At 45.7% G+C, this 27,966-nt stretch overlaps 1 protein-coding gene across 4 annotated transcripts in view; it reads left to right on the top strand.

Moving 5' to 3' along the window:
• Positions 1-27,966, top strand: part of LOC126268110 (epidermal growth factor receptor) — a 706,996-nt gene that overhangs the window by 613,801 nt on the left and 65,229 nt on the right. For 2 of the 4 annotated variants that reach the window (XM_049973623.1, XM_049973625.1), the window contains exon 3: positions 11,522-11,705. The exons of the other annotated variants lie outside the window; for them this stretch is intronic. In XM_049973623.1, the coding sequence (XP_049829580.1) occupies positions 11,582-11,705 (124 nt within the window). In that variant the 5' untranslated portion in view covers positions 11,522-11,581. The remainder of the gene's footprint in view (positions 1-11,521; positions 11,706-27,966) is intronic. 4 annotated transcript variants of the gene reach the window in all.

Below are 27,966 nucleotides of genomic sequence, written 5' to 3'. Positions count from 1 at the left end.
AAGGTGCACGAGAAAAGCAAAAGGGACAATACAGAATTTCCATACCAACATTTCACTCTAGACACGGAATCCCAAAATATTGTAGAGATCTAAGAGGCAATCTTGAGATATAAAAGGAATAGATGGCGGAGCGCAAATAAATGCTATGTTTCTTGTTACGGTGCTCTATCAGAGTATCTACGAATCACGCCGCTGCTGCTGTTGCCCTTTGACGTGTATGTGCTTTTGAAGTTAATGGTACAGTGAAGCGGGTTCCTAAACGTGCATCCGAGGCACAGTGGCTATTTCTGTTTGCCCATCCAACTCGGAAAAAATGAAACGAATGGCTACACGTATATGACAAGCGATGTAAACCAAAAATGTCAACCGTGGTCTGCGGTATACTTCAGTGTTTGTGTAAACCATAAAACGCAGCCTAATAGCATTCTTCTGTAGTTGTCTGCTCAGCCTTACGCGTAGCCTCCACCAGACAAGAAAAATGATTTTTTTTGTTTACTTGTATACCTAGTCTTGCGGAATTTGCACTGCATCGCATGAACATGAAATAAACTTCGCAAATATGGCTGTTCACTAGGACAGCAATATGCTGTATACTGATGCACTTTATACTGATCACTGGAGAATGACATTCATGCCGAAATCGTGATTATGAAATAAACAGAGTAACAGTGCAGGGGAAACGTGTCGTTTCTGAAAGAAGGCAAATCATTAGAGAAGCACGGGCTGTAATCAGTATTCGTACCAACAGCGGGTCGCGCAGTCGCTGTCCTTCAGTTAGCGTCACCCAACCTCAGCGACGTTAAAACTGCACGATCGGAAAACACTGGACTTAGCCTGCCGTCAATAAGTACCTCAGGCGCGTGGTGTTAATGCGCACTAATGTGTCGCCGTAAAGAAACGGTGGAACAAACGCTGTTATTTAGCGCCTTCGCCGAAGCTATTAAGTCATTAAAACGATGTATTTTATGAGACTGGTACGTGATGGAAAACAGAGGAAACAAAAGCAATCACAGTGTGAAGGCTTCGACAACGACCTCCCACCGTAATTCTTCTCTCGAACAAGGACCATTAATCCTTCCTCAGACGGAAGAAAGAACGGTGCTGCATTCCGGAAAATACGCGGGCATCCTGCGAAAAAAATGGTTCAAATGGCCCTGAGCACTATGGGACTTAACTTCTGAGGTCATCAGTCCCCTAGAACTTAGAAATACTTAAACCTAACTAACCTAAGGACATCACACAGACCCATGCCCGAGGCAGGAATCGAACCTGCGACCGTAGCGGTCGCGCGGTTCGAGACTGTAGCGCCTAGAACCGCTCAGCCACTCCGGCCGGCTCATCCTGCGAAAAGCGCTAATATGTTCAAATGTGTGCGAATTCCTAAGGGGCCAAACTGCCGTGGCCAGCGGTCCCTAGACTTGCACACTGCTTAAACTAACTTGGGCTAGGAACAACACACACACCCATGCTCGAGGGAGGACACGAACCTCCGGCGGGAGGGGCCGTGCAATCCGTGACATGGCGCCTCTGACTGAGCGTACACTGCGGGCGGCAAGCGCTAACATGTTTCAGGTTCAGGAATTCAGTAAGGGGAACACAAAAGGTAACTGTTCGTCTGATCGAAATATGGAAGAAAATTAATGAAGATCCCTGCTACAACACAGGGGATAAACGGTTATGAGATGTTGACCGATCATGTTCTTAGAGTGAAATATTGATATGGAAATTCTGTGTTATCCGTTTTACTTTTCTCGTGTACGTATCTTCACCTTCTGTGAAACATCCACTTCGTAGCGCATTATTGCCTGTTACTTGTGGAGGTACAGCAGGCTGTGACATGTTTCAAAAATTATGGGTAAGATTGTTTCTACAACATGGGAGTAATTTTAATCGCCTAAAAACAAGAGGTTAATGTCTGAGGCGACTGTCTGGCATTATACACAACTAGGAAACTGCCTATGTTGAAACATGTCTACTCAAGTGAGACTAGAGAACTACAGTAGAAAATATCAGAATCTACTCGATTTTCGTAAGTAGTATATTGTGTTAACAGTAGAAACATTCTTTCATAGTGCTTAAATTTTTAAATCACCAAAGTATGCTAGACATAACAATGTATCTTGGCTGGCATTTTTCTTTTGCAGCCATTTCCCTCTGTATTTGGTTATTGCGTCTCACATGGCAAATTGTGTGGTCAATTGTAAGCACTTCAAGCATCTAGCTTTACACTTTTCCTTCAGAATTTATGTTAAAACTCCTGCGGATACTAAGTTGTTTTTGTTGCTTTCATGTCTGTGGATGAATCGTAATTTCAGGAAGTCTTCGGTCGCTGGATATATTCGGGACACAACTGTTTTTCACCATAGTCTTACTGATCTGTGAATAAAATGTGTATGGTAGAGTAAAAAATAAAAGTAATCGCCTTGAATAAGGAAAAATCTCGAAAGTAACTGCGGATTACGCGTGAAGAAAAACACCAACAGGTACGGCTGTGACTGTTGCAGAAGCATCGGCTTAACAACTCATGATTGTAAAATACTGACACGAGTGGTTTACGGGAGAACAGAAATACTGGTAGAAACCAATCTCAGGGAGGATCAGTTTGAGTTCTGGAGAAATGTCGGAACATGCTAGGCGATACTGACCCAACGATTTACATTAGAAGATATGCTGAAAATACGAAAATCTACATTTACAGCGTTGGGAGGTCCACAAAAAGCTCTATACAATGTTGAATGGAATGCAACCTTTGACATTCTGAAGTTCAAAATTCAAATGGCTCTGAGCACTATGGGACTTAACTTCTGAGGTCATCAGTCCCCTAGAACTTAGAACTACTTACACCTAACTAACCTAAGGACATCAAAAACGTCCTTGCGCGAGGCAGGATTCGAACCTGCGACCATAGCGGTCGCGCGGTTCCAGACTGTAGCGCCTAGAACCGCACGGCCAAACCGGCAGGCAATTTTATTGAAATGGGCATCCGTAATTCCCGAAATCAAATGCGTTGCACCAGATGTATGCACAGAATAATTCTAAGCACTACAGTGTCCAAATGCTCATAATAATAATGCTGGAGAAGTTGCGTCCACACGAATATGGTGATGAAATGTGTGGATGTTGGTTTTCGTGAAACTGGTACCAGGAGCACCTATAGACGAAGGGCACGCCCGCGGCGGCGCCCCCATTGTGCGGGCAGAGTAAGAGAAAGGCGGCTGCGACTGCGTTTTGCGCCGAGCGCGGCGGGAATGCCGCAGGAATGCCGTCGCAGTCATAACGCCAGCTGCCGGCCGTGGCTGATGGCGGCTGCGGCGGCTGCAACTCGCCCGTTTCCTCGCGGCGTCGCGCCTCCTCATTTGTCGCTGGGCGTCGCGAGTGCGCCGTACCGTCCACGCCTTTGTAGGCGCAGAATGCTCATTTCCTAAGACAACGCTTTATTTTCGTAAGGACAAAAGCATCTTTCTTCACTAACATCTTCTCTGAATGACAATTCCGTTTATGTAGCCAGTAGTAAACACTTCAGAGGCGGTTGGCTCATTTTCCTAATAGCACTTACAGTTAACCCTTCCACTCCGATTCTTTAAAGAATCGAATACCCATGTTTACGACGTCATATCTCGCTACATACGTATGAATGACACAATTCTGCAGCTAAATTCACTGATATACACTGAAGAGCCAAAGAAACTGTTACACCTTCCTAATATCGTGTAGGGCCACCGCATCACGCAGAAGTGCCGCAGCACGACATGACGCCACGCGGGATAGCCGTGCGGTCTTGGGCGCCTTGTCACGGTTCGCGCGGTCGAAGGCGCCTTGTCACGGTTCATGCAGCTGCTCCCGTCGGAGGTTCGAGTCCTCCCTCGGGCATGAGTGTGTGTGTGTGTTCTCTTCAGTATAAGTTAGTTTCAAATTATATTAAGTAGTGTCTATGCTTAGAGATCGACGACCTCAGCAGTTAGGTCCTATGGAGCTTAGTATAAATTTCCACGACGTGGCATCGACTCGACTAATGTCTCAGGTAGTGCTGGATGGAATTGAGACCATGAATAGCGCAGGGCTGACCATAAATGCGTAAGAGTGCGAAGGGTTCGAGATCTATTCAGAACAGCACGTTGCAAGGCATCCCAGATATGCTCAATAGTGTTCATGTCTGGGGAGTTTGGTGGGAATCAGAAGTGTTTAAACTCAGAAAAGTGTTCCTGGATCCACTGTGTAGAAGTTCTGGACATGTGGGTTATCGAATTGTCCTGCTAGAATTGCCCAAGTCCGTCGGAATGCACAATGAACATGAATGGATGCAGGTGATCTGACAGGGTTGTTATGTACGTGACACCTGTCAGATTCGTATCTAGACGTATCACTGGTTCCATATCACTCCAACTGTACACGCCCCACACCATTACAGAGCCTCCAGAAGCTTCAACAGCCCCTGCTGACATGCAGGGTCCATTGATTCATAAGGTTGTTCACGGCCATCCGCTCGATATAATTTGCAGCGACACTCATCCGACTAGGCAAAGAGTTACCGGTCATCAACACTCCAGTGTTGGTATTGATGGGCCCGGACGAGGCGTCAAGCTTTGTGTCGTGCAGTCATCAAGGATACACGAGTTTGCCTTCGGCTCCGAAAGCCCATATCGATCATGTTTCGTTGAATGGTTCGCACGCTCACACTTGTTTATGGCCCAGCATCTAAATCTCCAGCAGTTTGGGGAAGTCGAACGATTCTCTTCAGTCTTCCTTGGCCACGCTCTTGGAGAATCTCTTTCCAGCAGCAAAGATGTTGGAAATATGATGTTTTACGGTACACTCGTGAAATGGTCGTACGGGAAAATCCCCACATCATAGCTACCTCGGTGTGACCCATCGCTCGTGCGTCGACTATAACACCACATTCAAACTCGTTTAAATCTTGATAACCGGTCGTTGTAGCAGGGGTAGCCGACCTAACAACCGCGACAGACACTTGTTGTCTTATATAGGCGCTGTCGACCGCAGCGCCTTATTCTGCCTGTTTACATATCTCTGTATTTCAATACGAATGCCTATACCAGTTTTTTGCCGCTTCAGTGTATGTGGATACTGTCTGCACAATCTGTTGCGAATGCAAACTTATAATAATTAGTCACCCCAAGCCTTCAGAGATGGCGCAGCGATCGAAAACGAGCTCAGACGCGTGTGCACTGCCTGTATCTGAGCATAAGGCAGTAGCGATCAGTGACATATTTATGATTTCAGCGGACTTTCTACGTAAACATGGGTAAGTGCGACGACGTGACACATTGGAAAAAAGGAGGAATCCTGAATGAGGTTTTTACTCTGCAGCGGAGTGTACGCTGATGTGAAATTTCCTGGCAGATTAAAAATGTCTGCCGGACCGAGACTCGAACTCGGGACCTTTACCTTTCGCGGGCAAGTACTCTATCATCTGAGCTACCCATGCACGAGTCACGCCCCGTCCTCACAGCTTTGCCTCTGACAGTATCTTGTCTCCTACCTTCCAACAAAGTACAGCTTTTATCGTCGGGTCCTCGTCTCTGGGAAAAAATTAAAAGTGCACAAGAAAATAAAGGAAATAGAAAGAACAGACACTTAAAAATGCAGACGTTCAGCTGTATCACAGGATTAGATCAGTGACACTTCATACTAACGTGGGCAAGTTCATCGTGTTCTGCGCGACATAGCCCGAAGTAAAACAGAGGTAATCTTTAGGAGTCTACCTGTAATTGAGCACAGCTGACAGCGGTCTCATGGCGGTATTACAGAGTCAGGCGACGAAATCGGCAGTCCAACGGTATGGTGCGAAGTGATTCTCAGAGACAATCGACAGTGGCGGTGGCGGCGAGAAGATGATGACGTAGCGTAGCTGGTGGTGATCTGCTTGAAGAGAACTAACTTCCATCTGTTGTGCGGCTGATTATATTATCGTTTTTGTAGTTCCACAGCCAGCTGACTTATCTTGCCGGCGATTACGTGGCATATAACTATGCCGCCTCTAAATCTACAGGGACTACGGTTTGTGTCTTCGATGCGTTTCGAGCCCCGATGGCAAAGATATAATACATTTATCGCAGTATGTTACCTCAAAAATTTCTATAATGGTGCAAGGAAGTTGTGTACAGTATAAAACGAACTGTGCTGCATCGAAACACAAATGGGGAAAATCCTGCTTTAGTGCGCAAAGTTCCAAGCAGGCAAAAGTGTGACTATTCCTGTATCTGCAAAACGCTGCGCACAGATTTAGCCGTAAAAAAACTTCTGCCCGACGAGCAGCATTTTTGACCGCTTGGAAAATTAGTATGTTTCCCGCGTTTCACTCGAGCGTGCGACGGCCATATTTCGTGAAGTTCCGGGAGGGATTTGGGTGTGGTCCCGATTAAAGAGGCACGTCTACAGGCGGCGGAATGAATTAGGAAAATTGCAGGGTAAGTAAGAGGCCGCGAAGCGAGGCTGGGAGCGCCCTTGAGTGAGGTGCATTCCGCGGCCGGTCGCGGCCGCCTCGAACCCGCGACCACCCGACCGGAACGCCGCACGACGCGCACCTGCGCGGCGCAGCACAGCCGCCGCTACAATTCCATCCTATCACTGGCCTTAAGGTAGTGGCCATGCCGGCTAGGCCTCTATCGCTGGACGATGCCGTGAGCCCACCTCCAAACCAATCGATGGAGAATAAAACATACCAGTGTAATAGGGACGATTTTGATATTTTATTTAAATCTATTCCTAACCGCAGCTGGGGCCTACGGGTCCACTCACTATCGAATGGTTCAAATGGTTCTGAGCACTATGGGACTTAGCTTCTGAGGTCATCAGTCCCCTAGAACTTAGAACTACATAAAGCTACAAGTTCACTGTCACCAGTCACCGTTTTATTTATTTCCACGACGCGTTTCGAAGGTTTAAACCTCCATCATCGGGTGGATTTACATAACTAAGTATTACATTTGTGTGTGTGTTGTGTTACGATTTTTGGAGGAACTTGTGACACTGCCTAGTGGAGAAACAAGACACTATTTCAGAATATGGTTTAGGATTACTTTTGACAAAAAATTAAACTGATATCAAATGGCAAACATTAAATAAGTAAACTACAGTACCTTCAGTGGTCACAGGTTCCTTTTGCAAAGTTTACTTATTTAATGTTTACCATTAGATATCAGTTTAATTTTTTTGTCAAAAGTAATCCTAAACCATATTCTGAAATAGTGTTTTGTTTCTCCACTAGGCAGTGTCAGAAGTTCCTCCAAAAATCGTAACACAACACACACACAAATGTAATACTTACTTATGAAAATCCACACGATGATGGAGATTTAAACCGTCGAAATGCGTGGTGGAAATAAATAAAACGGTCACTGGTAACAGTGAACTTGTTGTTTCATTTAATGTCAGTAACAGCCACGGTAAAGCCTAGCCTAAAAATGTTCGCATTTAAAAATACTTAAAGCTAACTAACCTAAGGACATGACACACATCCATGCCCGAGGCAGGGACCGAAGCTGCGACCGTAGCAGCACCGCGGTTCTGGACTGAAGCGCCTAGAACCGCTCGGTCACAACGGCCGGCTCCGCTCACTATCGGTCTGACAGCAGTTTCCCTCATTACGCCCTGTTCATCTGGCAATGTTTAGCGACACCACTGCTTCAGCTAAATTCTTGTTGTGGTTGGCAGGAGAGCCAACGCCGTGTTAGTAGAGGAGGCCAAAAGGCACGCCTTTTAGCTCACGCAGGCTGCCGGCCGCGGTGGTCTCGCGTTTCTAGGCGCGCAGTCCGGAACCGTGCGACTGCTACGGTCGCAGGTTCGAATCCTGCTTCGGGCATGGATGTGTGTGATGTCCTTGGGTTAGTTAGGTTTAAGTAGTTCTAAGTTCTAGGGGACTAATGACCACAGCAGTTGAGTCCTATAGTGCTCAGAGCCATTTGAACCATTCACGCAGGCTGGCATGAGGTCTGGAACAGGACAAGGAAATTAGACTTTAGGAAAACGGACGTAGCTGGTGGAATACTTAACTTTAATCCATTAATGGAGAACGTCAGTTTTGACGGTACATAGTTCACAATATCAATAGTAACTGATAATGGCGCCTTGCTAGGTCGTAGCAAATAACGTAGCTGAAGGCTATGCTAACTATCGTCTCGGCAAATGAGAGCTTATTTAGTCCGTGAACCATCGCTATCAAAGTCGACTGTACAACTAGGGCGAGTGCTAGGAAGTGTCTCTAGACCTGCCGTGTGGCGGCGCTCGGTCTGCAATCACTGATAGTGGCGACACGCGGGTCCGCCGTATACTACCGGACCGCGGCCGATTTAAAGGCTACCACCTAGCAAGTGTGGTGTCTGGCGGTGACACCACAATTCTGTATAAACACACACACACACACACACACACACACACACACACACACACACACACACACACACACACACACACACACACGCGCGCGCACGCGCGAGCGCGCGCACGCGCGAGCGCGCGCACGCGCGAGCGCGCGCACGCGCGAGCGCGCGCACGCGCGAGCGCGCGCACGCGCGAGCGCGCGCACGCGCGAGCGCGCGCACGCGCGAGCGCGCGCACGCGCGAGCGCGCGCGAGCGCGCGCGCGCGTATATTAAATGATGACGCGGAAATGAGGCTCAAATCTACGTTTGAAGTCCAGTTGTAAGTGTTTCTGTTAAGATCTTTTGATGAGACCACGGCTAATCACTTCCTCCTTCCTTTTCTACCTGAGGCTGAGATAGCGGTCTTTTTCAAGTGACCTCGCTGTCAACGAAGCGTTAAACTCTTAACCTTCTCTCCTTTACGAGAACTGTCTTATATATTACCCTTTTGACGAACATGTCACCGTAAGGTGGATTGTGTAGTGTAGATATATAGACAGATGTCAGATGCGTGTCAGTTTCCATCGACAACTTACACGTTTTAAAGAAAGATGTAGGTAGTCACCTTGTTTCCTTTTCCTCACTGCGTAAAGAAACATCTACACACACACACACACACACACACACACACACACACACACACACACACACACCGTACGCGTGTCTTAGCGTGACAGGTCAGACATAATGGCAGCAGGTGCGTCGCTATGTTTTCCAGAAATTCACGCCACATCTCCTGCTCAAATGTCCGGGAAACTACTCGCGGCTAGAAGAATGCGGTCTTGACAGTCCTTGGAGAAACCGGTGTGATAACATCAGAAAGAAGCAGACATCCGAGGCTGATGGAAAGGGACTTGTGGTCGTCTACGGCAGTATTGTAAGTCACTGAGACAAGCTGTCCGGTCACTGCATACATTCTACCATATGCAGCGGAGGTTGTGTAGGCTATAGCCAGAGTTCTACCCAAAACTTAACCGACACACTCTTCTCTGCTTCTGTAATTACTTTTTAGTGCCAGGAAAGAGAGCGCCTTCTGTGGGTAACACCGAAACGTGGATCTCAACACTCACTTATTTGGTCCAGTTTTCATTCGTAACTGCCAGTAGGAGCGTTAAGACGTGTCCTCGGAAGATGAAGACGGGAAGACGGGTGCTCGGAATGATGGGAGAGGATCCACAAGTTATGTTCTCGTTATCATGGAGTATCTGACATTAGAGTTTTCTTACTGTCGTACCGCGTAAAAGAGAATATTGGCGCGAAAACATAACGACAAACTAAATTACAACTTTCTCATCAACATCGTTCGGTTGCAGATGATAAGCTACCTGTAGTAATCAACACACAAGTGATCCAGGAAATTCATGCAAACCAAATGTAAAGGTATTTACAAAAAGAAATGATCTATTGTTTGAACTAAAGATGCACGTAATTATCTAATCATTTAACAACAATGTTCACATTACAGAATAAATAAAAACGGAAACCCACTGATGATGAGGCAGTGGTGCCGAAACATGTTTGGGTACTAAGAAAAACGTTGTTTTGCATAACTGGCGGACCTCACATCCAATAATTTTAAATAAAAGTATTTTATACATAAATGTGTCTTATACATTTACAGCTTTATGACAGTTTTGGTACAATGTTTTCAGAGTTTTTGATTTATTCCATATGCGACAGGACCGAGGTAATGTACATGTTCAAATAAATTACAGTTTCAGAAAAATTGGTTAATTTATTCAAGAGAAAGAGCCTCACAAACTGAGTAAGCCAGTAAAGCTTCCAGCCGTTATTCGAGCAGTTATTGGGCTCGGCATTGATTGACACAGTTGCTGGATGACGCCTTGAGCCTGTGCCAAATTCTGTCCAGTTGTGTGTTAGGTCGTCAAAAGCCAGAACTGGTTGGAGAGTCCTGTGCGTAATGCTCCTAGCGTTCTGAAGTGGGGAGAGATCCGTCTACTTTGCTGGCCAAGGTGGGGTTTGAGAAGCACGAAGATAACTAGTTGAAACTCTCGCCGTGTGCGGGCGGCTATTATCTTGCTGAAATGCAAGCACAGGGTGGCTTGCCGTGAAGGCATAGAAAACGGGATGCAAAGCATTATCGACGTGCCGCGGTCGTGCTGTGAAAAGAAATAACACCCCAGATCACCACTCTTGACTGTCGGGTCGTGCAGCGGGCGCCAGTCAAGTTGGTATCCGGGGCATCTCCAGATGCGGCTTCATAGGTCATCGAAATTGAATTCTAAGCGGGACAGTTCTACTCCCGTCAATGAGAGTCCAGGCCGCAGACGTGTGTGAAGACGCCCCGGATAGCGGTGAGATAGGAGCCTGTGTATCGACGGTCATACGTCACAATTGCCACTAGTGGGTGCCTGTGTTGCCTTTTCATTTCACAGCAGGATTCCTTTGGTTGTTGACAGCGCCACTCTTACAGCACATCAGTAAGACGACGATATTGCCGGCCGCAGTGGCCGAGCGGTTCTAGGCGCTTCACTCCGGAGCTGCGCTGCTGCTACGGTTGCAGGTTGGAATCCTGCGTCGGGCATGAATGTATGTGATGTCCTTAGGTTAGTAAGGTTCAAGTAGATCTAAGTCTAGGGGACTGACGACCTCAGATGTTAACTCCCCATAGTGCTTAGAGTCATTTGAACCATTTTCGAACGACGATATTGTACGGCCCGTTTTGTTGCCCGTCATGCCAATCCAACCGTGTCTTAAATTTCAGCATGATGATGCCAGCCTGCACACGGGGAGAGTTTCTACTGCTGATCTTTGTGATTGCGAAATCCTACCACGACCAGCCAGGTCGAAGGGTCTCTCTCCAACTGAGAATTCTTGGGTATTAGGGGCAGAGCCCTCCAACCAGCTCGAGATTTTGATGATCTAGAGGCCAATAGGATAGAGTTTGGCACAGTAGCCATCGTATAACTGCTTGCATAAGGTCAAGAGGTGAACCGACACGTTATTGAGTTGTTCAGTTTGTGAAGCTCTTTCTCTTAAGTAAGTCATCCAAGTTTTTCTGACATTGTAATCATCTGTTATTCCGCAGATGTACATCCGTCCCATTTGGGCAGAAACTTGGTGGTGCGTCGTCTTTTTCTCTCAGTAACAGGGTGTTGCGTTGTTGCTGTGGTGCCGCAGGTGGCGACCGCGGGCGCTGCGATGTGGGCGAGGTAGCGGCGGCGGCCGCGACGCGCCGACATGCGGGCCGCGCGCGCCCTCTGCCTGCTGGCGCTGGTCTGCGGCCTGCCGCTGCCGGTGCCGGTGCCGCTGCCGACCGGGGCACGCGCCGCCCACGCCTCGCACGGCTTCCGCAGCGGCAAGAGTGAGTATCGCCCCGGCTGCACTGCTGCGGCGACACGGAAAGAGTTTTGCACCAATTCCGTGTCGTGGCCGTAAGATTCCAGGTGGACAAGCAACGAAAGAATAAGTCTTGTCAAATTAAAAAAGAGAAACAAAGCGAAACAATAGTTTTTTCAAAACGCACATCTTACTACGAGGCGTGTATTTTTAAGTAAGAGCCGTTTTGAAATTTTAAAAACGCCGTGCTTATATAACTCAATAATTTTATTTTTACATCAAAGCCTGTACCTTAATCTACTTTCCTACGTAATTTCCGTCAGTATTGAGGCACTTGTCTTAACGTTGTACCAGTTGTTGTCTACCCTCCTCATAGAAGTCTGCCGCCTGACTTGTTAACCACTGCATCACCACTGTTTCCACTTGGAGGCCCTCACCGCCCAGGTGTTTCTTCAAGTGCAGCAACAGATGGTAGTTACTGGGCGTAAGATCGGGGCGGTACGGAGAATGGTCTATAGTTTCCCATCGAAAAGATGTGATGAGACCTTTAGTCTGATTCGCCACATCCGGACGCGCATTGTCATGCAGAAAACGATGGCCTTGCTCGACTTCCGTTGATTTTCGAGTGGCGTAGGCCGCCCATGTTTCATCGTCCGTAACAATTTGGCTTAAGAAATCGTCACCGCCCAAGGAAAGTCAGTGCACTGTCTAAACGTTTGGCTTTGTCCACATCCGTCAACATTTTCAGTACCCAACGTGCGCACAATTTTCGGTAATTCAAGTGCTCGTTCACAATGCCATACAAAACACTACGAGCAACATTAGGAAAGTCATCCCGCAAGGAGGAAATCGTAAAGCGTCTGTTTTCTCTCACCTTATTGTCCACTTCCTGCACCGAACTTCCATTAACGACTGAAGGACGCCCACTCCGTTGTTCATCGTGCACATTTGTGCGGCAATCTTTAAATGCTCTCACCCACTTTCTCACCATTCCCGACGGTTCAAACCCGTTTCCAGCCATCCTGATTTAGGTTTTCCATGATTTCCCTAAATCGTTTCAGGTAAATGCCGGGATGATTCCTTTGAAAGGGCCGGTGTCCTTCCCAATCCTAGCTTGTGTTCCGTCTCTAATGACCTCGTTGTCGAAGAGACGTTAAACAGTAATGTCCTCCTCTTTACCATTCCATCACTCATAATGTTTTCTTCCTATACTGCACAGATCTCACGATGAATATTAATCTTATAACGCCCCGTACTTCACAATCGGCGGGACTCACGATTATCGGAAGCATCTTGAACACTCAGTACACAATGTAAACAAGGAAGAATCAGATTGTAATGGCGTCAGTGCGTGATTTAGGTATAGCTTTTCATGGAAAAATAAAATTATTAAGATATCTTAGCACGTCTTTTTCTAATTTCAAAACGGTACTTGCTTAAAAAACATGCCTCGTATAATCACAACATAACGTGCAAAAATGCGGAGGATGGTAGCAGCTTAAGCACGCGATCACCGCTTAGTTTATGGGCTTCTGTGGGGGCAGGAGAGGTGTGGGAGAAACAAGCCTCGGCTCTTTTTGTGCATGGCAGATAAGGATTACATTCGCAGTGCCTACGACAGTTTTACGGCTCTTTACATTCTTTAGTAGCTAAAATTGGTAACGACAGAAAAGATTCCTTACTGGTGCGGGGCCATCCGACGTCCACACATTTCTTCATTCCCCGAAAAAAGCCAGGTCATGTTGTTTGTCTACTATTTATGTAAAATAGGAATTGCTTCACTGTAAACGCGTTGCATTGTAACATCTCCTTTACCGTGCCGATCACAAAGTGGTACTGCTTAAACCTCTCCCATTCGTCAGCAATGGGCCTCTCGTGTTCACTCATTGTGTGAAGGGAAGGGGGGATCCTGCGACGACGTAATGCAGATTCCAACCATTCCAGCGCATGCGCTGGTACCGCAGGCCACCCCATTTGAAGTGACAGTCAGAATCACATTATTTACTTTGCCGCCAACCGGTTTCAACCCGCGATGGGGTCATCTTCAGCGCAATTTACACCATTTGGTCGCTCGCTGGAATCACCACCCTGCCTGTGCACGGTTGGTAACTGTCAACTTACCAACTTACTATCAACTTACCAACCGTGCACAGGTAGGGTGACGACTCCACCGAGAGACCAAATGGTGTAAATAGCCCTGAAGATGACCGCATCGCGGGTTGAAACCCGTTGGTGGCAAAATAAATAATGCGATTGTGACTGTCATTTTGAGTAATTAATTATAATTAAGCGCTGCTTATCTCCATACAACTATGTTGTCTAAAAATTCATCCCATTCGATTGATTTCTGTCTTCTGAAGAGAGGCGTGCACGAGGTGGACGCAGTGCGCTCGTGGCAGACGGCGAACCCATCATCGAAATGATGACTGCACAGCTGCACAATAACATCCTGTCCAAATACTGCGCATGTGTCAGATTACCCTCGACAGCGATGTCAGGCGTCCATCATCATAAGTTATATCGACGTAAGACGTAACTAATGGACCCCGTTGCTGAACGCGCGGCATTTCGTAGCCAGAGGCGGGCAATGCCCTGGACGCCTCCATACTCAGTCATCACCTCGTATTGTTAACGGTCAGCGAGTACTGCGAGGCAGATATTCAGTGCCGTTTGTGTGGAAAGGTGGTCAAATGATGTCGCTGTCGGACGTACGCCAGTTCCACGTGCATTAAAGCGAAATTCGCGTACGTTCTAAATTTGAAATGACTGTTAGAGGGATCCAGAATGAGATTTTCACTCTGCAGCGGAGTGTGCGCTGATGTGAACCTACCTGGCAGATTAAAACTGTGTGCCGGACCGGGGCTCGAACTCGGGACCTTTGCCTTTCGCGGGTAAGCGCTCTACCAACTGAGCTACCCAAGAACGACTCACGCCCCGTCCTCACGGTCCTACTTCTGCCAGTTGGTAGAGCACTTGCCCGCGAAAGGCAAAGGTCCCGAGTTCGAGTCTCGGCCCGGCACACAAATGTGCCAGGAAGTTTCATGTTAGAGGGATGTTCAAACATTGAACAGTTTGCACAAATTCGTTAACGAATGCCGACAAGTCGCGGCGCTCTGTTTAACTGTACTGAGATCATACACTTTTGTCTTACCTCCATTGTGTAGGTGATTGTACGTAACGATTTTCTGAAGTGAAAAGGTCGTCAAGAATTAAACTTCTGATTTAGAGAGAAGCAAAATTGTTATGTCCGCACTATAACACAACAAATATTCCGTGATAACCAAATTTATTTGACCTTCTGTCTCTCAAAACAAAACTTAGGTTCGACCACACAACACTTCGCTGGCTGTAGCGACAAGGAGAAATCAGAGTCACTAGTAGAGAATAAAAGTCTAAACCACTGTCAACCAGTCGATAACGACGCGTCGCGAGTTTCCAGCCAGGGAGGCCACAGTACGGTTCAGTCGCCGTGAATCCAGCAGCAGCAGCAGCAGCGTAGATTGAAGTAGTTAAACGAGCTCAGGGAGCTCGCTTAAACCCGCAGGTCCGGCCAATCAGAGTGTTGGTAGATGGCGACCTTATACGGTTGCTCACTCTGGTTGCAAGGGCAGCTCCGTATCGATGTGTGTACGCTGCCGCTAACCTCGCGACGACGCGTTCACTTGCGCCAGTTGTTGACATCGTATGCGGCGCCAGCGGCACTCGCTGTGTGCTTCGCGTGTCTCAGCACAGCAGCCGACACTACAAAAATCTTGGCTCTTCGCTAGGGTGGTGCAAAACTTTTTTCTTTGACCAGTTTGTTTCATGTCCAGAATTTGTCCAGCAATGGTAGAAAAGGTGTAAGCTTACAGTTCCTGATCACTGGATTTCATGTCACTATAACTCTGTTCATGTTGACCTCTCCCTGTGACAGAGAAGTATTCTGGTACCACTTGGGCACATTTGGATTCTTTGTTGGTCGATGCACTCCGGTACTTATTAATAGCAGTTTCTGTAGGCTAAGGATAAATACCGGAAAGACTATACTGAATGTAAAGATGCAAAACAGTTCGAAAATTAATTTTCATTATATGTATATTATGATAGTTTGCAGGAGCATTATTCCTTTTATAGCTCCGTCAGTGAGCAGCGGTGCAACGCTTAATATTGGACACATGTTGTGAGTGTGAGTGTGTATGTGTGTGAGAGGCCGGCGCAGAGCTGTCGCGGCGCGGTCCTAGCCAGTATACAGTAGAGTGCAGCCAGCGGCCACTAGCTATGCCACGCAGGTAGGTGCGCGCAGACGGCATACAGCTGCTGCTCCTCGTCCGGACAGCCGCCTCGAGACGGATGGCTTCTGCCGTAATGCCTCGTTCGTCACGCCACCCGGCGGCAGGTGAGTTGTGTCCTAAACGCGCCATCCTCCATAAATCTATTCACCTAAGCAGGTTTTCGTGTCGACCAAAATTTTTCATTCCGTAAGCTACGGCACGTGAATCCTGAATGCATTACATATCCGAAACACGCGGAAATATCGCCTAGACCTCCAGTCAGTACGCAGTCTGGTGAAAACAGTGAGGGGCTGAGTCTGGGAGCTATCGTGAACGGGACAGCCCGGAAATCTGCCCGGCACAACAAAAGTGTACGTGCTCTGCTATATTGTGCTTGAAAATGAAGAACAGTGAACAAAAGAAGACGTAGTAAATATTCCAAAATTCCAATCGAGAACAGCTGCCAACATGAGTAACGTAGAAGTAAATATCCTCGGAGTAGTGAACCAACTCAAACCACTTAATAAAAGCAAGTCTTCTGCTCCAGACTGTATACCAATTAGATTCCTTTCGGGGTACGCTGATGCATTAGCTCCATACTTAACAATCATATACAACCGTTAGCTCGACGAAAGATCCTTACCCAAACACTGGAAAGTTGCGCAGGTCACACCAATATTCAAGAAAAGTAGTAGAAGTAATCCACTAAATTACAGGTCCATATCGTTAAAGTCGATATGCAGCACGATTTCAGAACATATATTGTGTTCCAACTTTATGAATTACCTCGAAGGAAACGGTCTATTGCCGGCCACGGTGGCCGAGCGGTTCTAGGCGCTTCAGTCCGAAATCGCGCGATTGCTACGGTCGCAGGTTCGAATCCTACCTCGGGCATGGATGTGTGTGATGTCCTTAGGTTAGTTAGGTTTAAGTAGTTCTAAGTTCTAGGGGACTGATGACCACAACAGTTTAGTCCCATAGTGCTCAGAGCCATTTGAACCATTTTTGAGCCTACACTACACTTGTCCGTCCTCTTGTAGAATACTACTGCGCGGTGTGGGATCCTTACCAGGTAGGATTGACGGAGGACATCGTAAAAGTGCAAAAATGGACAGCCCGTTTCGTGCTATCGCGCAATAGGGGTGAGAGTATCACTGATATGAGACGCGAGATGTATTTACGAAATTTCAATCACCAACTTTCTCTTCCGAATGCGAAAATATTTTGTTGACACCCACCTGCCAGGCACTTAAGTGTGAATTGCAGAGTAACGATGTAGATTTCCATACTTTTCCTCTGTGGTTGGTGCCACAATTATGCTGTATTTATGGAATGACATTTACACCAATGAACTGTAGGAAGTATGATTATTTGTCACGCTGAAAATTTCGTCGTACAGTCGTGTTCAAGTGATTTTGAAGTGCATTAGCACATGTTTTTAACAATCGTCGCTTTATACAGAAATAGCAGGGTACTGAAATTACTATCAAATAGAGTTACAGACGTACCACAACACCCAACACTGTGCACATTAGTGTCAATCCGTAGGCATTCTTAATTTATGTTGCGTATACCTTGTCGTGCCCTACGGTACAATTTTCACCGTAAATTGGTGATCCCTTGGTGCCTCAGAACATGTCCTACCAACCGATCCCTTCTTCTAGTCAAGTTGTGCCTCAAATTTCTCCTCTCCCCAATTCTATTCAATACCTCGTCATCAGTAATGTGATCTACCCATCTAATCTTCAGCATCCTTCTGTAGCATCACATTTCAAAAGCTGCTATTCTGTTTGTGTCTAAACTATTTATTTTCCACGTTTGCCTTCCATACATGGCTACACTTCATACAAATACCTTCAGAAAAGACTTCCTGATACCTAAATCAGTACTCGATGTTAACATGTTTCTCCAGAAACGCTTTCCTTGCCATTGCCAGTCTACATTTCATATCCTCTCTACTTCGACCATCATCAGTTATTTTGCTCCCCGAATAGCAGCACTCCTTTACTACTTGAAGTGTCTCATTTCGTAATCTAATACCCTCCGCTTCACCCAATTTAATTCGACTAAATTCCATTATCCTCGCTTTGCTTTTGTTGATGTTCAGCTTGTATCCTCCTTTCAAGACACTGTCTATTCCGTTCAACTGCTCTTCCAAGTCCTTTGCTGTCTCTGACAGAATTACAGTTTCATCAAAGTTTTAATTTCTTCTCCATGGGTTTTAATTCCTACTCCACATTTTTCTTTTGTTTCCTTTAGTGCTTGCTCAATATACAGATTGAATAATATCGGGGAGAAGTTACAACCCTGCCTCACTCCCTTCCAAACCACTGCTTCCCTTTCATACTCCTCGACTCTTATAACTGCCATCTGGTTTCTGTACAAATTATAAATAGCCTGTCGCTCCCTGTATTTTACCCTTGCCACCTTCGGAATTTGAAAGAGAGTATTCCAGTCAACATTGTTAAAAGCTTCCTCTAAGTCTACAAAGGCTAGAAACGTGGGTTTGCCTTCCTTAATCCATTTTCTACGATAAGTCGTAGGGTCAGTATTGAATCTCGTGTTCCAACATTTATACGGAATCCAAACTGATCTTTCCCAAGATCGGCTTCTACGATTTTTTTCCATTCGCCTGTAAAGAATTCGTGTTGTGTTTTTCAGCCGTGGCTTATTAAACTGATAGTTCGGTAATTTTCACACCTGTCAAACCCTGCTCTCTTTGGGATTGGAATTATTATATTCTTTTTGAAGGCTGAGGGTATTTCGCCTATTACTGGCGAATCGGACAGATCTGTATGCGGCGAAAACATTCCTGACCATCGCCTTGCCCCACCTTTTCCCTGTCATACAGTACCTCGGCTATACATCCTGTATGGGTCCATTAGGTTGCTGCCAGTAGGTGGCTGCGGGCGGGTTTGCTCACAGCTGGAGAACAGTTTAACGAGCGGACAGCAGCTCGCCGTGAAGTTATGTTGTGAGGCGGCGCGGCGTATTCGCAGTTGTGTCACGCTCCCGCAGGCCAGGAGCAGCCGCTGGCGGACTAGCAAGTAGACGAGCAGGCCATCCGCCCCCGCAACTGGTCACCATTATTTTCGTTTCGACTCGATGGGGCGTCCTCGAGAGCCTAGCCGCATTTCGGCCCGCTTCACCAGCGATTCTGCAAGTACCGTGTGCTCTCTTCGTTCGTCAAATCCAGACGGCAGTAGACGGCTGTGTCTAGCTTGATGTCTTAATATCTAACTTCCGGAAAGCCTTTGCTGTACGATATTACCTGGCAAAGCGAACTGAAGGTCTGGTAAGGGTGGCAGCACCGCCGTGTTCACGCCCGAGACAAAATGGTTCAAATGGCTCTGAGCGCTCTGGGACTTAACATCTGAGGTCATCAGTCCCCTAGAACTTAGAACTACTTAAACCTAACGACATCACACACATCCATGCTCGAGGCAGGATTCGAATCTGCGACCGTAGCAGTCGCGCGGTTCCGGACTGAGGCGCGTCGAACCGCTCGGCCACCGCGGCCGGCTCGCCCGGGGCAGATGGAGAAGAGGTGGTAACGCGTAGACTCCAGTATTCTTTCAAGTCACCCCCACACAAGACGGTTACATATTAAAGATGAAAATCCTTTGTCTAAAATACTTTAATTGGCCAAATTGCTATATTTTAACAATCATTGATTACTACACTACTGGCCATTAAAATCGCTGCACCAAGAAGAAGTGCAGATGATAAACGGGTATTTATTGGACAAATGTATTATACTAGAACAGACATGTGATTGTATTTTCACGCGGTTTGGGTGCATAGATCCTGAGACATCAGTACCCAGAACAGCCACGTCTGGCCGTAAAAACGGCCTTGATACGCCTGGGCATTGAGTAAAACAGAGCTTGGATGGCGTGTACAGGTACAGCTGCCCATGCAGCTTCCACACGATACCACGGTTCACCAAGAGTAGTGACTGGTGTATTGTGACGAGCCAGTTGCTCGGCCTCCATTGACCATACGTTTTCAGTTGGTGAGAGATCTGGAGAATGTGCTGGACAGGGCAACAGTCGAACATTTTCTGTCTCCAGAAAGGCCCGTAGAGAACCTGCAACATGCGGTCGTGCATTATCCTACTGAGATGTACGGTTTCGCAGGGATCGAATGAAGGGTAGAGCCACGAGTCGTAACACATCTGAAATGTAACGTCCACTGTTCAAAGTGACGTCAATGCGAAGAAGAGGTGACCGAGACGTGTAACCAATAGCACCTCGTACCATCACTCTGGGTTATACGCCAATATGGCGATGATGAATACACGCTTCTAATTTGCGTTCACCGCGATGTCGCTAAACACGGACGCGACCGTCATGATGCTGTAAACAGAACCTGGATGCATCCGAAAAAAATGACGTTTTGCCATTCGTGCACCCGGGTTCGTCGTTGAGTACACCATCGCAGGCGCTCCTGTCTGTGATGCAGCGTCAAGGGTAACCGCAGCCATGGTCTCCGAGCTGATAGTCCATGCTGCTGTAAACGTCATCGAACTGTTGGTGCAGATGGTTGTTGTCTTGCAAACGTCCCCATCTGTTGACTCAGGGATCGAGACGTGACTGCACGATCCGTTGCAGCCATGCGGATAAGATGCCTGTCTTCTCGATTGCTAGTGATACGAGGCCGTTGGGATCCAGCACGGCGTTCCGTATGACCCTCCTGAACCCACCGATTCCAAGTTCTGCTAATAGAATCTCTAGCAACGCGAGCATCAATGTCGCGATACGATAAACCGCAATCGCGACCGACTGCAATCCGATCTTTATCAAAGTCGGAAACGTGATGGTACGCATTTCTCCTGCTTACACGAGCCATCACAACAACGTTTCACCAGGCAACGCCGGTCAACTGCTGTTTGTGTATGAGGAATCGGTTGGAAACTTTCCTCATGTGAGCACGCTGTAGCTGTCACCACCGGCGCCAACCTTGACACTTGTACCCGTTCCCGAGAAAATGAGGGCTTCACAGACGTATCGACTACCGACAAATAACAAATGACAAAAAATTCTCATGTGTTGTAATCATAGATTTACAATATTAGGACTTTTTTTCCACATGTACAGTGAGAACTTACTTCTTGCCAAATTCTTTGATTCTAGACCAACGGGAGGCACCCTTATAGTTTGACGAGGGAGTTTTAGAGTATCAAAACATGTGACGTAAATGGCCGTATGTTTTCTTTTACACAGCCAAAGGACCGTAGCCCTTAATATGTGACATAAATTAAAATGACTAACAGACGGACGGACAACAAAGTGATTATATAGGGATTGCATTTGTACCTTTTGAGGCACGGAACTCTAATATTAACTGAAATTAAGTGGAACACAGTAGTAACAGATAAAACTGTGAAGCAGATAACTTATAAAATAAAACAGTGAATAAACTCATGTCGTATGCAGACAAGATACCAGTGTGTGGCACATAAGTATACGCATATATATTTGTGAGCGCAAACAAAATTTATGACAGTATAATTATTTAAAGAAAATTTCTCGTTGAGCATAAACTATAAACAACAAAATGTTCCCATTATAACTAAAAATACAAAACGAAAAGTTGACTTAAACACATGAGTCATCTTAACCTCATTGATTCAATAAGGCATACAATATCAATGAACATCTGAAGAAGGTCGTTACAGCCTTATAACACTGAAAATCATCGAACGATGTAGTAGAAATCAGTACATCATCATTTAGGGAGTGATACATATAAGAATACATTAGACGTGTAGGGTAGCTACAAAGCTGAGAATTATCATGACAAATTTGGAGATAGTGCAGTGCAACCACGAAAAAGATTATGTACTAAACTCGTCTTCAACCAATTTTTGAGTTCGTGGGAATCTTTTGTCAGTACGACAGCGCCTTACAAACGTTCAAAGCTCTCCAGTTGGAGATGCTACGCTGTTTTATAAAGCGAAGAGCATTTTTCTAACAATTCAGAGGCCCCACGTTCTGTTACAGTCCAGCAAAAAACACCTGACGTAGTCAATGCCATTGTGAAACAAAGAAATGGGGGCTAATAAAGTGGGTTGCCTACAATCCTCCTCCCAGGGAAACATCCGCGAATAGAATGAGATAGCGAACAATTTTTTTTCCGGCAAATATATCGGGTGATCAAAAAGTCAATATAAATTTGAAAACTTAATAAGCGACGTAATAATGTAGATAGAGAGGTAAAAATTGACACACATGCTTGGAATGACATGGGGTTTTATTACAACAAAAAAAAGAAAGTATTGCTAGACGCGTGAAAGATCTCTTGTGCGCGTAGTTTGTTGATGATCGTGTGTTCAGCCGCCACTTTCGTCATGCTTGGCCTCCCAGGTCCCCAGACCTCAGTTCGCGCGATTATTGGCTTTGGGGTTACCTGAAGTGGCAAGTGTATCGTGATCGACAGACATCTCTAGGGATGCTGAAAGACAACATCCGATGCCAATGCCTCACCATAACTCCGGACATGATTTACAGCGCCGTTCACATTATTCCTCGAACACAGCTGTTGTTGAGGAATGATGGTGGAAATATTGACCATTTACTGTAAAGAACATCATCTTTGCTTTATCTTGCTTTGTTTTGCTAATTATTGCTATTCTGATCAGATGAAGCGCCATCTGTCGGACATTTTTTGAACTTTATGTGTGTCAATTTTTACCTCTCTTTTCCGTGATTTATTCAGTTTTCAAATTTATACTGACGTTTTGATCACCCAGTATGTGTATTGCAACACCCGTATGCGACTACTGTGTCCAAATCCGTAAGAAATAATGTTAGTATCAGATTTCACGTAAAAGTACTGATCCCTCAAAGGAACACGTGATTTTCCAGTTTTATGCCTTATTTAAAAGACTGGGTGTTCAATTTGGATGTAAAAGCACTTCTTTACCACCAAGAATGCCAGGGGAGAAGCCAATTTATCGTTTTGCTATCTTTGAGACATAGATGAGTCAGAGTCGCACGAAATATTCTATGTATATGAGTCAGCAAGAATAACCTTCCTTCCTTTGAGACCTTACAATTTCGAGCTCTCCCAACAAAGGAGAGGTAACGGAGAGCAATATCAGCGTATCCGTGCCCGTAGGAAGTGTTACTGTCACAAGTTTCTGGGCAACATTCCAAGCGATGATAATTACACAGCAGAATAAGTTACAGTTCATATTAATGACTCTGACGGCGGAACGGACCGGATATCAGCCGCTGCCTTCCCGCCAGTCGCCAGAGAGCGGTTAGCGGGACGCTGGACCGGCGGATACGCCGCCATGTTGGCGCATGCGCAAGAGCTGCCGGTCCCGTTGGCGGCGAGCGCGCGCGCATTCCAGCGGCCAAGGTTGCCGCAAGGTCGGCGCTCCATCTCCAGCAGCTCTCTGGAGCTGGAGGAGTAGCACACGTGGCCGGAGCGGCGCGCAGGTGCGCGGCCAGTGTCCATCACGCCCACAGTCTCTCGGCCCTCCTGCCACGAGTCCAGAAAGAAGTCTCCAGGCATGACACGCAGCCTGCCTGTCAAATGTAGCTTCTCAACTGAGGAGGCCGTCTTCAGCGAGTCCTTAGAAAACAGATACAGACAGTTTACTACTATTATACACTTTTTCCAAAGGCGTCTCCTCTGCGTATTAGTCTTCAAACCTATTTATTCATAAAATAAACTGCTGAAAATTTCGGCATTGTGGCCATTTTCAAATGCACTACAGCAGAAGTTTAATGTCCTGTTCTTGCGTTGCTAGGCCCTCTGAATACGTGTGGCTTTATGTGATGTCAACAATTGCTTTTTGCGAAGTATCCGACATCGAATGACAGTACATCCAGTTTCCCTCGCAAAGTTCCCTGTCTGGAATGGACATATATCCATATCTGATTTGAAACCGATTGTCATCGACAAAGCGTGACATTCGTCTCGGATAGGATTTTTTACGTGGTTTTTATTTTATTTTATACCACAGTTAGGATGTTCTCAACTTGACTGTTGTAAGTAGCTTTATGTGAGTATGTGACATTGTGTTATGACAGTTTCATGAGCAAGTACATTACACAGTGTTGCCCTGACAGTTTACTAGTAAATTATCTCGTGTTCTCTTCTGTTATACAGCATACTCGAAAATGACTAGAAGACAGAAACCAGTAATAAACAAAGAATTATTTAATTATCAGATCTTGGTGATTTTTAAATAAGTTCTGAAACTATTTTCCTATGAAAAACCATATTGCAGCTGAATGCATATGTTATTAGAATGGCAGCTTGAACTGCATGAGAATTATTCTTACAGCAAATTTGTTTGAAAATGTAGATCCTTGCAAAGCTGTGACGTATCCTTGTCCACCCAGTTAAATGACACGAAATCCACCAACATGCGTCCAGATAAGGACCTTCCTATGGGTGTAGGGATTCCTTACCGAAAGAAAGCACACACCAGTGTGTTTTGCACAAGCATTGCATTTGTGCAATGAATCTGAAGTTTCTAGCATGAACACCATCTTGTGAAACGGAAGAGATTTTTAGATGACAGTATGAAAGAGTACGACTCAATTTGGCCACAAATTATATTAAACAATTTACACAATTGTTGAGAAAAATATATGGAACTTTAATCACGTATTCATGTAATACTTCACTCTTGATTCACGGTGTGATTACTGTGACGCCCAAATATGGTAGCTCTACTCGTGTCTGCTCATCCACCCATTCCGTTGACTCAACTTGCTTCTACACAGCACTTTACTGCCACAGCTTACGACATGAGTAATGTCTGAACGGGTAACTAATATTCTGTTCGGTGAGTGAATGTCATCATCATATAAGCAGGCTGAGTATTTAACGGTGTAGGCATCATGGTAAGATGGTAAGACAGAGATTTAGGAACCAGGTTTTAAGTTGTAAGACATTTCCAGGGGCAGATGTGGACTCTGACCACAATCTATTGGTTATGACCTGTAGATTAAAACTGAAGAAACTGCAAAAATGTGGGAAATTAAGGAGATGGGACCTGGATAAACTGAAAGAACCAGAGGTTGTACAGAGTTTCAGGGAGAGCATAAGGGAACAATTGACAGGAATAGGGGAAAGAAATACAGTAGAAGAAGAATGGGTAGCTCTGAGGGATGTAGTAGTGAAGGCAGCAGAGGATAAAGTAGGTACTAAGACGAGGGCTGCTAGAAATCCTTGGGTAACAGAAGAAATATTGAATTTAATTGATGAAAGGAGAAAATATAAAAATGCAGTAAATGAAGCAGGCAAAAAGGAATACAAACGTCTCAAAAATGAGATCGACAGGAAGTGCAAAATGGCTAAACAGGGATGGCTAGAGGACAAATGTAAGGATGTAGAAGCTTATCTCACTAGGGGTAAGATAGATACTGCCTACAGGAAAATTAAAGAGACCTTTGGAGAGAAGAGAACCAAGTGTATGAATATCAAGAGCTCAGATGGCAGCCCAGTTCTAAGCAAAGAAGGGAAGGCAGAAAGGTGGAAGGAGTATATAGAAGGTTTATACAAGGGCGATGTACTTGAGGACAATATTATGGAAATGGAAGAGGATGTAGATGAAGACGAAATGGGAGAGAGAGAGAGAGTTTGACAGAGCACTGAAAGACCTGAGTCGAAACAAGGCCCCCGGAGTAGACAACATTCCATTAGAACTACTGACGGCCTTGGGACAACCAGCCCTGACAAAACTCTACCAGCTGGTGAGCAAGATGTATGAGACAGGCGAAATACCCTCAGACTTCAAGAAGAATATAATAATTCCAATCCCAAAGAAAGCAGGTGCTGACAGATGTGAAAATTAGCGAACTATCAGTTTAATAAGCCACGGCTGAAAATACTAACGCGAATTCTTTACAGACGAATGGAAAAACTGGTAGATGCAGACCTCGGGGAGGATCAGTTTGGATTCCGTCGAAATGTTGGAACACGTGAGGCAATACTGACCTTACGACTTATCTTAGAAGAAAGATTAAGGAAGGGCAAACCTACGTTTCTAGCATTTGTAGACTTAGAGAAAGCTTTTGACAATGTTGACTGGAATACTCTTTTTCAAATTCTAAAGGTGGCAGGGGTAAAATACAGGGAGCGAAAGGCTATTTATAATTTGTACAGAAACCAGATGGCAGTCATAACAGTCGAGGGGCATGAAAGGGAAGCAGTGGTTGGGAAAGGAGTGAGACAGGGTTGTAGCCTCTCCCCGATGTTATTCAATCTGTATATTGAGCAAGCAGTAAAGGAAACAAAAGAAAAATTCGGGATAGGTATTAAAATTCATGGAGACGAAGTAAAAACTTTGAGGTTCGCCGATGACATTGTAATTCTGTCAGAGACGGCAAAGGACTTGGAAGAGCAGTTGAACGGAATGGACAGTGTCTTGAAAGGAGGATATAAGATGAACATTAACAAAAGCAAAACGAGGATAATGGAATGTAGTCAAATTAAATCGGGTGATGCTGAGGGAATTAGATTAGGAAATGAGACACTTAAAGTAGTAAAGGAGTTTTGCTATTTAGGAAGTAAAATAACTGATGATGGTCGAAGTAGAGAGGATATAAAATGTAGACTGGCAATGGCAAGGAAAGCGTTTCTGAAGAAGAGAATTTGTTAACATCGACTATAGGTTTAAGTGTCAGGAAGTCGTATCTGAAAGCATTTGTATGGAGTGTAGCCATGTATGGAAGTGAAACATGGACGATAACTAGTTTGGACAAGAAGAGAATAGAAGCTTTCGAAATGTGGTGCTACAGAAGAATACTGAAGATAAGGTGGATAGATCACGTAACTAATGAGGAGGTATTGAATAGGATTGGGGAGAAGAGAAGTTTGTGGCACAACTTGACTAGAAGAAGGGATCGGTTGGTAGGACATGTTTTGAGGCATCAAGGGATCACAAATTTAGCATTGGAGGGCAGCGTGGAGGGTAAAAATCGTAGAGGGAGACCGAGAGATGAGTGCACTAAGCAGATTCAGAAGGATGTAGGTTGCAGTAGGTACTGGGAGATGAAGCAGCTTGCACAGGATAGAGTAGCATGGAGAGCTGCATCAAACCAGTCTCAGGACTGAAGACAACAACAACAACAGGCATCTTTGGCAGATATGACATTAAACCACTGAAGACGCTCACAGGCTGATGACATCATTTTGATATATGCGGAAGTTCCAGTTGATATGGCCAGTCGGTCGTAACTGCAACTGCAATTGCAATTTTTATGAATAAACAATCAGTCCATCCCCGACAAGTACACGAGAATGTTTGGCATTTGCTTGTGGGGACTGGTGCGATGTATAACTGCTTCACTTTAGCTTGGCACTTTCTCATTATAGTAAAGTGGCAGTAATTAGTAATGCATCATGAGGGTTGGCGTAAAACCACATTCTGCTAAAACTGTTTTGATGTATACAGAAGCAAGGAGCTAGACACCTGTCACCCTAGACACCTGAATGAACGTAACCGGTAGTTGCCTAAACAACAGCGCAAGTCGTATGTTACGTATACTTTTGTGCCCTGTCTTTTTACCGTTAGACATTGGGCGTGCCAGGAGGTTTTCCACTATACGAGATACCTTTTAAATCTGTTCCCTCAACCCATGTTATGGTGCGTGCGACGGGCACGTCTTGTACTATTTTAATCCCCCCCCCCCCCCCCTCCCTTTAGTGCTCCAGCCTCGAATGGTGCGCTGGAACAACGACCGTTGGTAAGCCTCCTCTTTAATCTTGCCCTCGTGGCCTTCTCGCGAAACGTATGTAGGAGGGAACAATATATTGTTCGCTCTTCTAGGTATGTACGCTTTCGAATTTTAAGAGTGAACCCCACCGTGAAATATTCTAGCGTGGCGTATGCCACTGGTGTTTGTTGATCATATCCGTGACGATGTCGGGCGGACTAAATGAACCTGGGTGCAAATAGCAGCTCCTTTTCGTATCTATTTCCGGTATGAATTCCTATTTGGTAAGACCCCAGACTGATCAGCAGTATTTAAGGACTGGTCGAACGGGGGTTTTGTAAGCTATCTCCTT

This window comes from Schistocerca gregaria, chromosome 4 (assembly GCF_023897955.1).
Source record: "Schistocerca gregaria isolate iqSchGreg1 chromosome 4, iqSchGreg1.2, whole genome shotgun sequence".
Taxonomy (NCBI): Eukaryota; Metazoa; Arthropoda; class Insecta; order Orthoptera; family Acrididae; genus Schistocerca; species Schistocerca gregaria.
Note: the sequence above shows the minus strand (reverse complement) of the source record. Positions and strands in the feature narration are given on the sequence as shown.